General features: G+C 34.4%; 1 protein-coding gene across 2 annotated transcripts; it reads right to left on the reverse strand.

The window, feature by feature from the left end:
- Positions 1-200: 200 nt before the first annotated feature.
- Positions 201-7,004, reverse strand: LOC131609685 (zinc finger CCCH domain-containing protein ZFN-like). 2 transcript variants are annotated; one of them, XM_058881463.1, is made up of 7 exons: positions 6,652-7,004; positions 5,422-5,579; positions 5,029-5,091; positions 3,580-3,699; positions 2,986-3,276; positions 1,430-1,747; positions 201-828 (listed from the first exon to the last, which is right to left on the reverse strand). In XM_058881463.1, the coding sequence occupies exons 1-7, from the start codon at positions 6,674-6,676 to the stop codon at positions 547-549; spliced, it is 1,257 nt and encodes a 418-aa protein (XP_058737446.1). In that variant the 5' UTR covers positions 6,677-7,004; the 3' UTR covers positions 201-546. The 2 variants fall into 2 exon arrangements, with proteins under 2 accessions (XP_058737446.1, XP_058737447.1); XM_058881464.1 differs by having other exon boundaries at positions 6,519-6,658.
- Positions 7,005-13,581: the final 6,577 nt, after the last annotated feature.

The raw sequence follows: 13,581 nt of genomic DNA on the forward strand, positions 1-13,581 counted from the left end.
GAACTCTATCCAAGATAGTCCTTCACTGCAAAACTAACTTGAAGAAAGTACTACTACAGATAAGACTCTAGACCAGTGGAACATTAACTTGTTTTCACTTGAAGAAAGTATACATACATGCAAACATAGGACACAATAATAAATACACAATAATACATACATTAACATTGTTTTCAGGAATAAAAAGATATGCGGAAAGATTCACACTGAAGCCAAATATTTATTAATATAGATTTCCAGAAAGATATTTTTACAATGGAGAATATTTTAAATAGATAGATTGGCTTAAGAACAGAAGAAATGTTCACATTTGGTTTTGACCAAATGTGACAAATACTTATGAATTTATACAATGTGGCAGCATGAAATCCAGAACGACTGGATTCGTCAACTGCATTCAATAGTAGATTGACAGAATCATTTTGACATGAGCTATGTGATCGGCACTCTGTACACCTCCAGCAATGGGGAAATCAATTCACAGATTACTCTTTCTCCCCTGAGAAAAAAATTGTAAAAAGCAGATAACCCATTTCCAAGAGAACATTATCCCTCGTCATCAATGTTATCATCACCGGAAGGAATCGGTCTAGTTTCTGACAATGAAAGCCTCCTTGGGTTTGCTGTCCCCGACTCAACAAGTCCTTCTGATGATAAACTTAATGCAGCAGTTCCAGATGAAGAGCCTAACAGACGCCTGCCTGGGACATCAGCTAAAGGTGATGCAGCTACATTATAGGCGAAAATTCCCATTGGGTGATCAAACTTGCAACTTGGGCCAAATTTGCATATGCCATACCGTGAATAAAATACACACAGAGGTTCTCCCTGCAAAAAAGAGGGAACACTACCTCTATCAGATTGACCAAAATCAATAAATGCACCAAATTATTGTGACAAGAATATTGATGCAATAATTTCTTGGAAAATACTGAGACGCCCTTCGGGCATTGTTTAAGGAATCAAAAAATGAAACTTTCGTATAAAAATGGTGAAATTATTACTTTAACAAGTGTTTTACTAATATTTTCAAGACAAAATTTCTCTATGAAATTCTTAAACAATGCCCTTAACATGACACCCTAATTTCATATCTTCTCATTTCTCTATGTAGTAACTATAAATAAATAAAAAATGCTTCTATTCACTTCAACCAATAAAAGAACACCAATAGGGTCCTGTCTGGAGCTTAAACTCAGAAGATCCAAATACAAGTACAGGAAAATGTAAAGCTCAAGAAAAATGCTGTAAAAAATCAAATAATCAATCCACAAGCAAAACTAAGAAGACTCGTTCTTCTCAAGGCCTTAGCAAACTCAGTCAAAACCTGAGAGAATCCTAATGAAGTATAAATTCTTCAGTAATAAAATGATTTAACAATTAAATATAAACATGACATATAGAAAACATCAACAAGATATCAACTCACAGGACGCAAAGGAAGGCCAATGGGACTCAAAACACAATCCGGGGCAGGGATCTGCCTCTCTCTTGGATGGTGAAAACGACAAACTGCACCGAACTTGCAATCTCCGGTCTTCATGTAGAATTGGCATTCTGGCTGATCAGGTCTCTCTGGAAAAATGTTATCCCTTTGCAAAGCATAGAATCCTACTGGAACAGAGCCAGAACGGTATTGAGAATATGCCCCTTGGAGTCCTGCATTTTCTAATTCACCTTGGTGAGAAGTTCCATAGGTTTGATCATTTCTTATTGTTTGTTGTGGACTGTCTGATCCCATTTGACCCTGGAATAAAGAATGTGTTAGACCTTCCATTATAACAAAAGAGATCTTTTTCTCAAAACTGATCAAAGTCAGTTTGTTGGAAATCAATTATTGCAGTTATGTTTTATGATGCATATACTTGCAGTTATGTTTTAATAATTAATTGTGCTATCAGTTATGTGCAAGTTAGAATAAATATGAAACGCGCAAGTCATAATTGGTTATCAAGGAGTTATTAGTGAGTATTTTGGTAGGAGAGAGCCAATCTCTCAAAGACTTGATAGGAAATTGTGACCTTGTTATTCCCAGATTCGGTGCAATGTTTCATTTATGTAACAGTGTGTTAATCTGTATTTATCTCTGATTTAGAGAAATTCTCCAGAGATTACTAAGGATGCTGACACATCCAAGGATGTCAGTGGGGTGGAGCGGGGAACGTCCCCATCCTCACCACCGAATCCGTTCCCAATCCCCATCCCCGCAATGAGGGGATATCTATCCCCTTCCCCGTCCACCACAGATCCCTGTTGAGATCCATCAACATATAGTATTGGTAAGTCTCTTTCCTTCCGTCCCCCTGGGGGAAAATTCCCCGTCTTTGGAGCCCTGAACGAGGCAACCCTGCGGTGATCAACACTAGCATAGGTATATTGTCATCCCCACACATTAAAGTATTGGTAAGTCTCTTTCGTAAAAAGATGATTGCATATCAGCCATATTACATTAAATTAGCGGTAAAAGGATTGTTAACCCATATCATACACAATGAAATTGTTCTTCAAGAAAGGTACAAGTTTAATTTTTCAGAAGAAAAATACCTTTATGGACAAGGACATGAGAGGGAAATGTAAACCAATTAAGTTAATGATGGTGTCATGAACCAAATCTTCAAAAAGTTCAAGCCAGTAAGTGACGCCACATGAATAGTTTTATGCCTACCAACCCCCACACACAAGAACCCTTTAGGAAAAAAAGCATGACAATGCACTTATGCTATTTTTTTAGAAATAATGGGGAAACAAGGGTCAAATTCCTAACAACTTGGTAAGAGACTCTGAGGCCATGTCATGAACCAACCACACCAAAACCTTACGCCATTAGATGAAAACACACAAATGGTTTTATATCTAACAGATCGGAAAAAAATGCAACATATTCATGTGACAAAAGTGTGGCTCATAATCAATCACAACCATAGAATATCACGTCCTTCTATTTCTTTAGTATAAACTTTCCTAAGAAAGATTAGATGAGCTTACACTGTATGTATTCCACCCAGGCACTGAAACCACTCCTTGAGGTAGAATTAAGGGTGCATAACTTGAAGGACCTTGCCACCTTGGACTAGGAACATAGGATGAACTAGACCAATTTGTAATTCCTGCCGCATATGACTGCTGACCAGGTGTAGTTGGAGATTGGACAGTAGGATAAACAGTCGAACCCCTCATTGATAGTACCATATTACTTGGTTGAGGATGATGAAATTTGCAAGTGTTCCCAAACTTGCATTGACCAGTTCTTAAATAATAAGCACATTCAGACTCATTCTGCATAAATAAGCAACAGAGAAAATATAGCATTAGACTATTAAATAATATTAAGGATTAAGGATCCCATAAAACATTCAGGTGTCAGGTAAGAAATAGTATAATAAGGCCACAAAATTTTAGAAAACAAAAAATCAGAGAAGAATTGTCTGAATCAATCCATTTCTCAGTATAAAATTTTATAAGGCAAGTTAAAGGCGTGAAACTAAGTAAGTAATTAAACAAGAAACGGCCACAAGTTGATAAACAATTACTGTATTAACTGTAATCCATATAAACAAGAGGAAAAATTTGGATACTAACTGGGCGGAGTGGATAGCCTAAAATGTTCAAGGCAACTCTTCCAGCAACCCCAGCCTTGTCTTTAGGATGATGAAACCTGCACGTGGCACCAAATTTGCAAGTACCTGTTTTCAGATAGTACTGGAAAACGCAAAACCGATATCAGTATTTGTAATATGGTGAATGAATAAATAATCAAGTACAGATATATACAATGTCTAAAGAAAAACTAGGGCTTAACATTATAGATTTGATGTTAAAATTATATGTCATAGAACTAAATAGAATGAATAGATCATGTGACAAACATGGAAAAGTTTATTCTTAAAAATGATTAGCAGTCAGAAACTAGTGAATTGCTCAACTGGGTTTTAGTTAAGGGTAAGTTGGACTATTTTTAAATGAAAATAGACCGGCTACTTTAATATTCATGTGAGTTCATGCATTCAAAAAGCACATTCAAATTTGATTAACTTTCTGCCCAACTACACTACTTTCATATAAATATAAATAAGTCATTCCAAAGGCAATAATACCAAAATGGACCACATGCAAGATGCAACACTCATTTGCCTGACTTGTCTATATATGTTCTCAATAAATTTCTGATGCACAGTTTGAATGAATTAGTAAAGCAATAGCATTTGGCATAGTTCGTACTGAGGTAGATCATTTTGTGTTTTATAACCAGTTGCCTCTAATAAGTTTATATATTTGTTATTCCTATATGCATGATATCATTACTACAAGAAACAATCAAGAAGGCATCACGTGTCTAAATTAGCATTTATATTTTAAACTAAAGACTTGGGTCAACTTAAGTACTTTGTTCGGATTGACATTATGCAGTTAGAAACTGGTATTGTCAAAAGCACATGCAACTTGTGAACTTACATAGTTATAAAACAATTGCTTCATTATGAGGTTTTGCAAGAGCAGACATATAAAACTTATTTGTAATTGCCTAGTTGCATTCCACACACGTTGGATCTAATCTAGTCACTCAACATCTAATCAAACATAGAGGCTGATTGCCATCTTATATGGGTTAAAAGTCTTTCTATAGGTATCGCTGCTACTTCACATGTGAACTCCTTTGATGAACTAGTATACATATTCACCAAATCTCTTCAAGCAAATAGGATAGTCTCCATACATAACAAAATTGATACACATGACATGTATGCACCAGCTGAAGGAGGAGTATTAGTTATTATAGATAATTTCCGTATCTCTTATCCCTATAATTAAAGAGTGATCTTCAAATGGGATTTGGATTGTTATCACTTATCATATGTATATATGATAATTTCAAGAGGAATTCTCTCGGGCCATTCCAAGTGTTCAAAAGAGTTCATGTTACAACTTTTAAAGTTTGTAAAATTTCATCTTAAAAAAGCAAAATTCACAGAACATGCACATGAACAAGCAATATGCACCTTATGCACTGATTGAGAAACAAGTACATGCCTGACATTCTGGCTGCCCTAACCTCTCTGGGAACTCGCCTTTCATCCGTGCAGTGGCAATAGCCTGATTGTATTCAAAGTAAAACTTATCAGAAATACACAGTGCAAAGTAACATACTCATGAGCATGTGTGGGCGAAATTTTTTTTGTAAAGAAACTCAGAAAATAACCCTTATGGAAAGAAGAATATGAAGAGGCAACATCAAAGCCACATAGTTTCAATTTCAACTGTCTATTGCTGCCATCACCTTGGAAGTTGGTGTAAATAGGAGTGTTATTGAATAAATAAATATAAAAACCTAAGAGTTGTGTTCAAGTATCAACGATATCTAATAGATACACACATATTAAGTTTATGACAACAATTTATCCAAACGCATTGCATAGTTCATACCAGCTTCCTGTTAGGAGGATGATTAAATCGACATGTCGCTCCAAATCTACAAAGACCAGTTCTGATGTAATATGAACAATCTGGTTCTCCTGGATGCTCAGGATAAGGTCCTGATTCCATTGTTTCACTTGATCTCAAGTTCATTTGCCACATTGCTTCTGAAATAACATAACATGTACATATCAATTTTTCAAGAGAAACATCATCTTCCTATAACCTAAACATGCAAAAGAGAGAATCAAGTAACACAACTATGATAAATCATCAATTTCACACCACATTCCAAATTCACGAGAATCTAAAACTCTTCTCTTTGTCATTTTGATTATTTCAGTGTAACATAACTCGGCTTTAACTTAAGGATATGTATCTGAAAAATGGAAGTATAGAAAGCTCCAAGTCACAAACACTGTGGTATGGTCCTTAATGACCCCACTCTGTGATAAAAAAAGTTAACCCCTTTGGAAAGGCTAAGACAAGGCCAAGACTTTTTCAAAAGCTACCATGGTCTACACTACAAATTCTCGCCACAGAAAAAGAAAAAAAACATAAAAATAAAGTAAAAAGGACTAAACATCCATAAATAAATAAAATGTTGTAAAAGTTTCCATCAATTGCAACTTAAATAATTAACAATCAGTAACCAATTCAGTAGAAAAATTTATCATGAAATCGCAGTTTTAACACTAACTCAAAACAAACAACATTCATTCATAATTTTCCACAATTGATCATTATGGCGCCGCGATTTTGTGAAGCTCCAAGTGTAGCTCAATTGATCATTCATAATTTCACCGGCGATTCTGCCAATTTCACAGTTTTTCTAAACATAAACCGCAGATTAAAACCTCTGCATGCATATATATATTGGAAAACACACAAACCTAAAATTAACAGAAATTATTTACTAGTTCGAAAAAGGAATGACATTCAGTAATATTAACTTAAATTTAATACAACTATATTGTTTAAGCGATTCTGCAAAAGAAACCAGAAGCATAAACATTACCAACAGGAAAAAGAAAAAAAAAAAAAAAAAGTAGATTTCAAATTTCAAGTGTGACGGTTATTTATTTTACTACACAAAAACCACATACATGGTAGAGAGAGAAACAAGAGGCGAAGATTCATAGATCTCATACAATCAGACACAAGAGTTTTACAGAATCAAGAAAAAACTAAGCGATGATGATGATGATCGGTGATGAAATTGAGGATGAGAATTAGAACCTTGAGGGATGGTATCGAATTCCATTGACGCGGCATATAGTATATCAGATTAGAATTAGAATCAGAATCATCACCGGGCTGTCACAGTCAAAACTCACAGCCCCACGTTTCGTTAACTCACTGATCAAACTCCCCGAGATCAACCTTCACCCTCAACGAGAAAAACAACTACTACAATAATAATAATAACAGTTATAATGACAATTGTTATATTATAATAATAATTAATTTAATAGCATTATTATTATTTAATAATAAAAGGAAAAGAGAGTGATAGAGGAAAAAGAGAGAAGAAAAGAAAGAGAGAGGTGGCGTTGTGTTGTGTTCTCCACTCCACAAATGAGAACAAAGAATAAAAGCCAACCAACCAACCTCATCTCATCTCATCTCATCTATCTCTATTGATAAGTTACTGTTATTAATGCTTTCTTTTCTTTTTCTTTTTTATTATCACCCGCGTTTTCCACAACACACGTTTCTCTTCTCATACAAAAAACCTCATCTCTCTACTTGCTTGTCCCAGCTTTTGCTTCTTTTTTTTTTCTTTTGTTTGATCCACATATTTTGACTTTTATTTCTTCTGGATTCCATTAAAATAGTATGAATTATAAATATATAAATAAATTGCATATATTCATAAAAGACTATTTACTTTTAAAAAAAAAATTAAATTATTATACTACTTTATCTTAAATATAATACCAAAGAATAAAACTGATGAATTCAGAAAGTTGTTGGAATATTAAGATAATGTTTCATGTTTATCTTTAAAACAGATAATTATTTAATGTTTATATTAGAGTATTTAGCGTAGATTTCAAGAAAAAAAATACAATATAGTTAAGAATATATGGGTAAAAAATCAACATACATTAAAATTTGAAAAAAAAAATTATAAAAAAAAAAACAAAAGATATTCAAGAGAGTCATATATTTCAAAATAAAGATAACTCAAGAAGATTAGCTATGTAGCAACCGGTGTTAGATACGGTGACAAATAGATTGTTGGGATGGAAGAACAAGTAATTGTCAATTGGGGGGCGGGTAGTCATTATAAAATCAATCTTGTCAGCATTTTCGATTTATTTTCTCTCCTTCTTCAAGGCGTTGTCAGTTATCATTTCTCTTTAAACAGTTTTTATAGGGTGGGGGAGGAGGAGAGGAAAATCAATTAGGTTAGCTGAAATACGGTGTGTAGGCCAGTAGATGAGGGGGAATTGGGCATCAAAAACCTGAGAGCTTTTAATTTGGCATTGTTAGGCAAATGGAAGTGGAAACTAAAAAAGGAAAGAAACGGGTTGTGGTTCAAAGATCTTGCTGATATATACGGAGATAGGGAAGGTTATATAAGTGAATATGGGGGTGGAGGATCTATATGGTGGCAAGATCTATGTCAAATAGACAAAAGGGGAGAGGAGACTCATAATAATTGGTTAACATCTAGGATAAAGAAAGTAATTGGAGACGAGAGCGAGACTCGATTTTGGTGTGATTGGTGCATTGATGGAGAGGCATTAAAATATAGATTTGGGAAGTTGTTCTTGTTGGCTCTCGACAAATCAAAGACGGTTTGGGAGATGAGGAGAATAGAAAATGAGGTTAATATGTAGGATTGGCAGTGGGACAAGGAATTGAATGGGGAAGAAAGAGTGTCATTAAATATTCTAGTAAATCTGGTGGACGGTGTCGAGATGAGAGAAGGGGTGAAGGATACTTGGGTTTGGACAGAAGGGAACTCGGGTGGCTACTTTGGTTAGAGAAGCATACAAAGTTTTAATGTCCAATCTTCCTAGTGTCTCTAATCGAGATTGTGTTAAAGTGTGGCATAGTTCGATCCCATTGAAAGTGTCTATTCTTGTGTGGAGAATGCTACAGGATAGAATCGCTTCTAATGTTAACTTAACTAGGAGGGGAGTGCTTAGCCTCAAACACACATGTGTTAGTGGTTGCGGAGAAAGAGAAATGACAGCACATATTTTTTTTAGTGTTCAATTTTGGCAGGAATTTGGAACAAAGTATGCAGATGGCTCGGAGTATCAACGACAATGCATAATAATATCTTGTCGCATCTTGAGCAGTTCAGTGGGTTGATAAGCAGTGGCCGGAGCTTCTCTTAACGTACAGTCGTCGTATGGTTCGCATGTATTTGGAACATTTGGAAGACAAGAAATGGAAAAATATTTCATAATACTGATATTTGCTTAGAGAAAATGTTGGAAGAAGTAAAGGTGACCTCTTGGAACTGGCTGAGTATCAAAAGTAGCAGCCTATGTTACAGCTTATGTCAATGGTGTCTGAGCCCTCGGGCTTGCCTCGGTATGTACAGATGACAAAAAGAAGATTGTTGTCATACAAAATTCTCGGTGCTCTGACTATTGCAATTTTGAAGTGTGGTTTATGAGGTAATGGAGGTGTTTCTGCAATACTGTTTTTCTGCCTCTTACAGTATTGGTATGGTCTGGATGGGGTTGGTGTTAGGGAAAGAGAATAGCTAGATCTTTCATTTGGTGTATGTTTTTGACCTGATTTATTTGCCAGTATAGTTTTGGTGCTCTGTTGTTGGGTGCTTTGATGTAGGATGCTTTTTCTTTTCTGTCTGATGTACTAATATGGTGTAGCACTCCTTGTGCAAAAGTTTAATTTGATTTTGGCTTTGTTCAAAAAAAAATGATTAATAACAACTTGATTAGACAATTTCAATAGGGAAAAAACTCATCTAAGGTAAGGATGGACATTCCTTGAATCATGGGTTTATATGATTATGGGTGATGGGTTGAAGCATAAAAATAGGGATTTCGTTCTTGAAATTTTTAGATTTGAAATGTTAGGCTTTTGTTTTGGATTCAAAACTTTTGTGTTAAAAATCATGTTTTAAGGTTCCTAATTGTTGATACATGTTAGATATAGATTGCTATGTATTTAATTTGTATTATAGTGATGTTTAGATGAGATTTTGAGGGGATTTGAGTGGGAACCCGAGAGCTGCTCGCATGAAAAATGCTGAATTTTTGTAAAACTTCATAAATTCATAACATGAGTTTAGGGTGTCCATTTGACTCACCGTTCAAACCTGGAGAAATCTAATACAATTTACTTTCTTGTAAAAATGGTTTCATATTCTGGAAATAAATATATTTGGTGCATAATTAGGTTTTGTGGTGTCAGTGCATGATGTCGGTATTTACATTTTCTTTGAAACTGTAACAATTCATATCTTCTGAACCATAATTGTGTTTAAGTCCCTGTTTGAAGTGTTAGGAAGCTAATGTCATATTATTTTCAATAAAATGGTCTTATTGGCAATAAATGATTTAATAATAATTTGATTCGGTAAATGACTTGTAATTGTGTTGTTTGGTTTGAGAATGAATGTTGGATGTGAATAACATTGTTTGGCTTTGTATGCTATATGTTATTTGTGATGTGTTGAGTTGGTTAATGCTATGTGAATGCATTATTGGTGATGATAACATGATACATGTATGTTTGTGCAAATGGTGGGATAATTCATATGTGATGGATTATTGTGATATGCTTGTATGATTAAGATTAAATGGATAATCTTAATTGCATATGTTTGTTGGTATTTGCACATGCATTCATGAGGAGCTTATACTTCGGGTTTTGGTGTTTCTGGTCCTATGGAGGGGATCTGGAATGGGTACCAACTGAAGATGTAAAAGTTTTTATTATTAGGGTAGAGTCTGTAAGCCACTATCTAGGAGAGTTGGTGTGTGTGAGCCTCTCAAATATCATGTTGATATGAGAGTAAGTCTGATGTTTAGAGTTATAATTCTCTATTGTTCATTCTCAAGCTTTTAAGTAACTCTAAGTATTATTCTTACTCAAGAGTCTTGGATAGGTATTGTCATGGAAGTGTGTCTTCCTGTTTTATTCTAACTATTTAGAAGTATCCAATCGCTGACTATGATTGAAGGGGATTGAGGAGGGCCTCATGCCTAGGTGGGTCTTAGGTAAAAAGTATAACACGAGTAGTGATTAAGTGATAAGGCAATAAATCGGAGGTTGTTTACGTGTAAACCGAGGGTTATTTGCATAGTACTTCGAATTGATACTATTATAGTGGACTTTATCCCTGGATTGGTGGCCCTCAGAGTAGGTGTTGATGTCACCGAACTGGGTAAACAATTTTTTGTGTTGTTTACTTTTCAGTATTGTTTATGAATTCTAATACCTTACCTATGTGATTTGTTCAGATCAGATGTCTCGACATGTCATAGGACATCTGAAGTCTGATTTATCGTAATTTCACAACCTTCAAATCTATTACAAGATCATAACAGAAAAATAAAAATACAACTCTCAGATGAATCTTGTCACTCTCTCAGTACTAAGGCAATTTAACGAATAAATTTTAAAAAATAATGAGAATGAGTGAGATAGAAGAGTTGGTTACTTATAAAAACCACGTGTTTTGAAGTGAGGAATTCATTCCTTTATATAGGAAAAAATTGGATCAGAAAGGCATCAATCCATGGACTTGATCACTTCCTAATTGATTAGAACATCAACCTAATTGATTAGGTTAAGTTTAAAAAAAACTCTAATTTGCACAGTCATTTAATCCACAACAAGACTAATTGATTAAATAGTAGGTGTTACTCTTGCTTTAATCTATTAGATTAAGAGACTAATCGATTAGATAATGATGTTTTATTTCCTAATTGATTAGAATTGATTCTTAATAGATTAAGTACTTACAAGGATAATTTTAAAAGAAATTTTAAGAAAAATTATTAGAATTTATTTCCTAATTGGTATGTGTGTGCATCGACTTAGTACTTAAAGACATACTCTTTCTTCATTTGCATTTAACTGATCAAACTAGAAGATAAAATATTATGCGGGATCAGGCGAGCTTTTGCAACATCACCACTTTAGTTCTTTTCCATTAAATGATTTAACTCTGTTTATCTCTTACAACTAGAACTTGAGAACTTGGTTGTTTGATTGCATATTAACTGATAATTATTGTGATTTATTCTTCCTTTTTGAATTGTCATGATAAAAATCTTTAGAAGACATTTATCTGCACATCACATTGAAGTTTTAACCACAATTGTATGCGCAATTGAGCATTGTATTTTGGCATGGTTATTTTTTCTAGTATCTATTTATCTATTTTTGTCCTTGCAGGGAGGATGGATTAAATGACCATTGATGAGAAGAAAGCCCTTCATGCCAGGAGAAAAGATGAAAAAGGTGAAAGGTGGGTCAACCAATCAAAAAACGTGATTGTGTCGACATGATATTTCGGAGAAAAAGGAAGACATACAAAGAGGAAAACATAATCTCCCCCAGGCCTCTCAAAATTATCAAGCATGGGGTGGCTAAATTTTAGCTGGGAAGTTCGACGACTGAGAAAGTATTAATTTGAAATAACGATAGTTGAAAAGAGGATTTATTTCGAAGAGAAGTTCAAGACTAACTTATGAAGGTTGTTCGAAATATCAAGCTTATGAAGGGTTTTTTCTTGCTAAGCGTTAACAAATGGATTTTTTTCTCAAAAAGCAGATAAAACTTGGAGTATTTTTGGAGCTTTCAAAAGAGATTGCTTCGACATTATGGTCGATCTAGTATAAATTAGAATCTTAGCGTTAGGATTTAGTATGTTCAATTATGTACAAACACTCAATAATACTCAAAGTACCAACATATATCAAGAAACGAGTTTCTTAAAATGTACGTATGATTTACCACAATTTACTTAAATTACCTATTTTTATCTTTACCAAAATCTTTTATATTTCTTTTACCTTCGAGTCAAAGTCTTTACTTTCCTGCCTTTATTTCGTTTTAAACATTCCCTTTACTTATAAACTAGTCATAACCATCAAAAAAATGTATATCAGAAAGACATTAAAACATCTAAACTAAGTGCATGTCCTAGGATCAATCTAGTCGATCCTTCAAGTAACCAGAACACGATTATTTTTGGAATACTAGCGCTTGTTTACCAAATTTCAGGGTAAACACTAAAGCAACATTTTTTCCAGTCTAGGTTCAAATACACAAAGTTACCTAATAGAAACACACCACATATTTGGATATTATGGACTTCGTCAACCTCAAGGGAATGTTATCCCAGTTAAACACTTCCCCAATTCTATCGAGAAGTAAGGTGATGTCTTCCATATAGAATGAATATTTTGATGCTAGGAGATTTCTGCGGGATTATGTTAATTTTTCTACTCACTTCCTAAGTAACCATAAAATGGAGACTCAATTAAGGGCTAGGCGGATGTCCAACTTGATAGAAACCCATCTTTTAAGGGAGCTTAGGTTGAAATGGGTGATGTTTGATGTTTATATCTAATTAGACATCTATATTGCAAATATCAAGGCTAAGTTGAATACCATGAAGGAAACACTCAAATCCAAATGTTGTTGACCTTTATCGCTAAAAAGTGCGATGAGGCGCAAAGGTTTTTGGGAGAATAGAAAGAAGCACAAAAATGATGGATAAGTCCCATAAGAAACTTAAGGAAGCCTATAAGAAACTTGACAATGATTTTGACCAAATAAAATCTGAGATCAAAACTCTAAAGGTGTCCGTAAAGGCAGAGGCCATCCAGAAAAGCAAGTTGGAAGAAGATTTGGTTGAACTCAAGGAAGAGATAGTTGATGCCTCTGATAAGCCATTTGAGAAAGGTAAAGTGCAAGTGATATTCCTTTATTCTAACCTATATTTGGGAAAACTTGATTTGTTTAAGGTCATCAAGGATGGACTATTGGTGGAAGAACATGAAGAACCTGACAAGCAAGCGTCCCTATCCACCGAGGAGGGAAATATCACGACTCTTGAGAATTTCCTAGTTAATGAAGAAACTAAGGGATCCATTCAATATGATGGTGATTCCAACCCCTTCTAACTCTTAGGTTTTTCTTCTATTAAACTTAAACTTATTA

This window comes from Vicia villosa, linkage group LG6, assembly GCF_029867415.1.
Source record: "Vicia villosa cultivar HV-30 ecotype Madison, WI linkage group LG6, Vvil1.0, whole genome shotgun sequence".
Classification (NCBI taxonomy): Eukaryota; Viridiplantae; Streptophyta; class Magnoliopsida; order Fabales; family Fabaceae; genus Vicia; species Vicia villosa.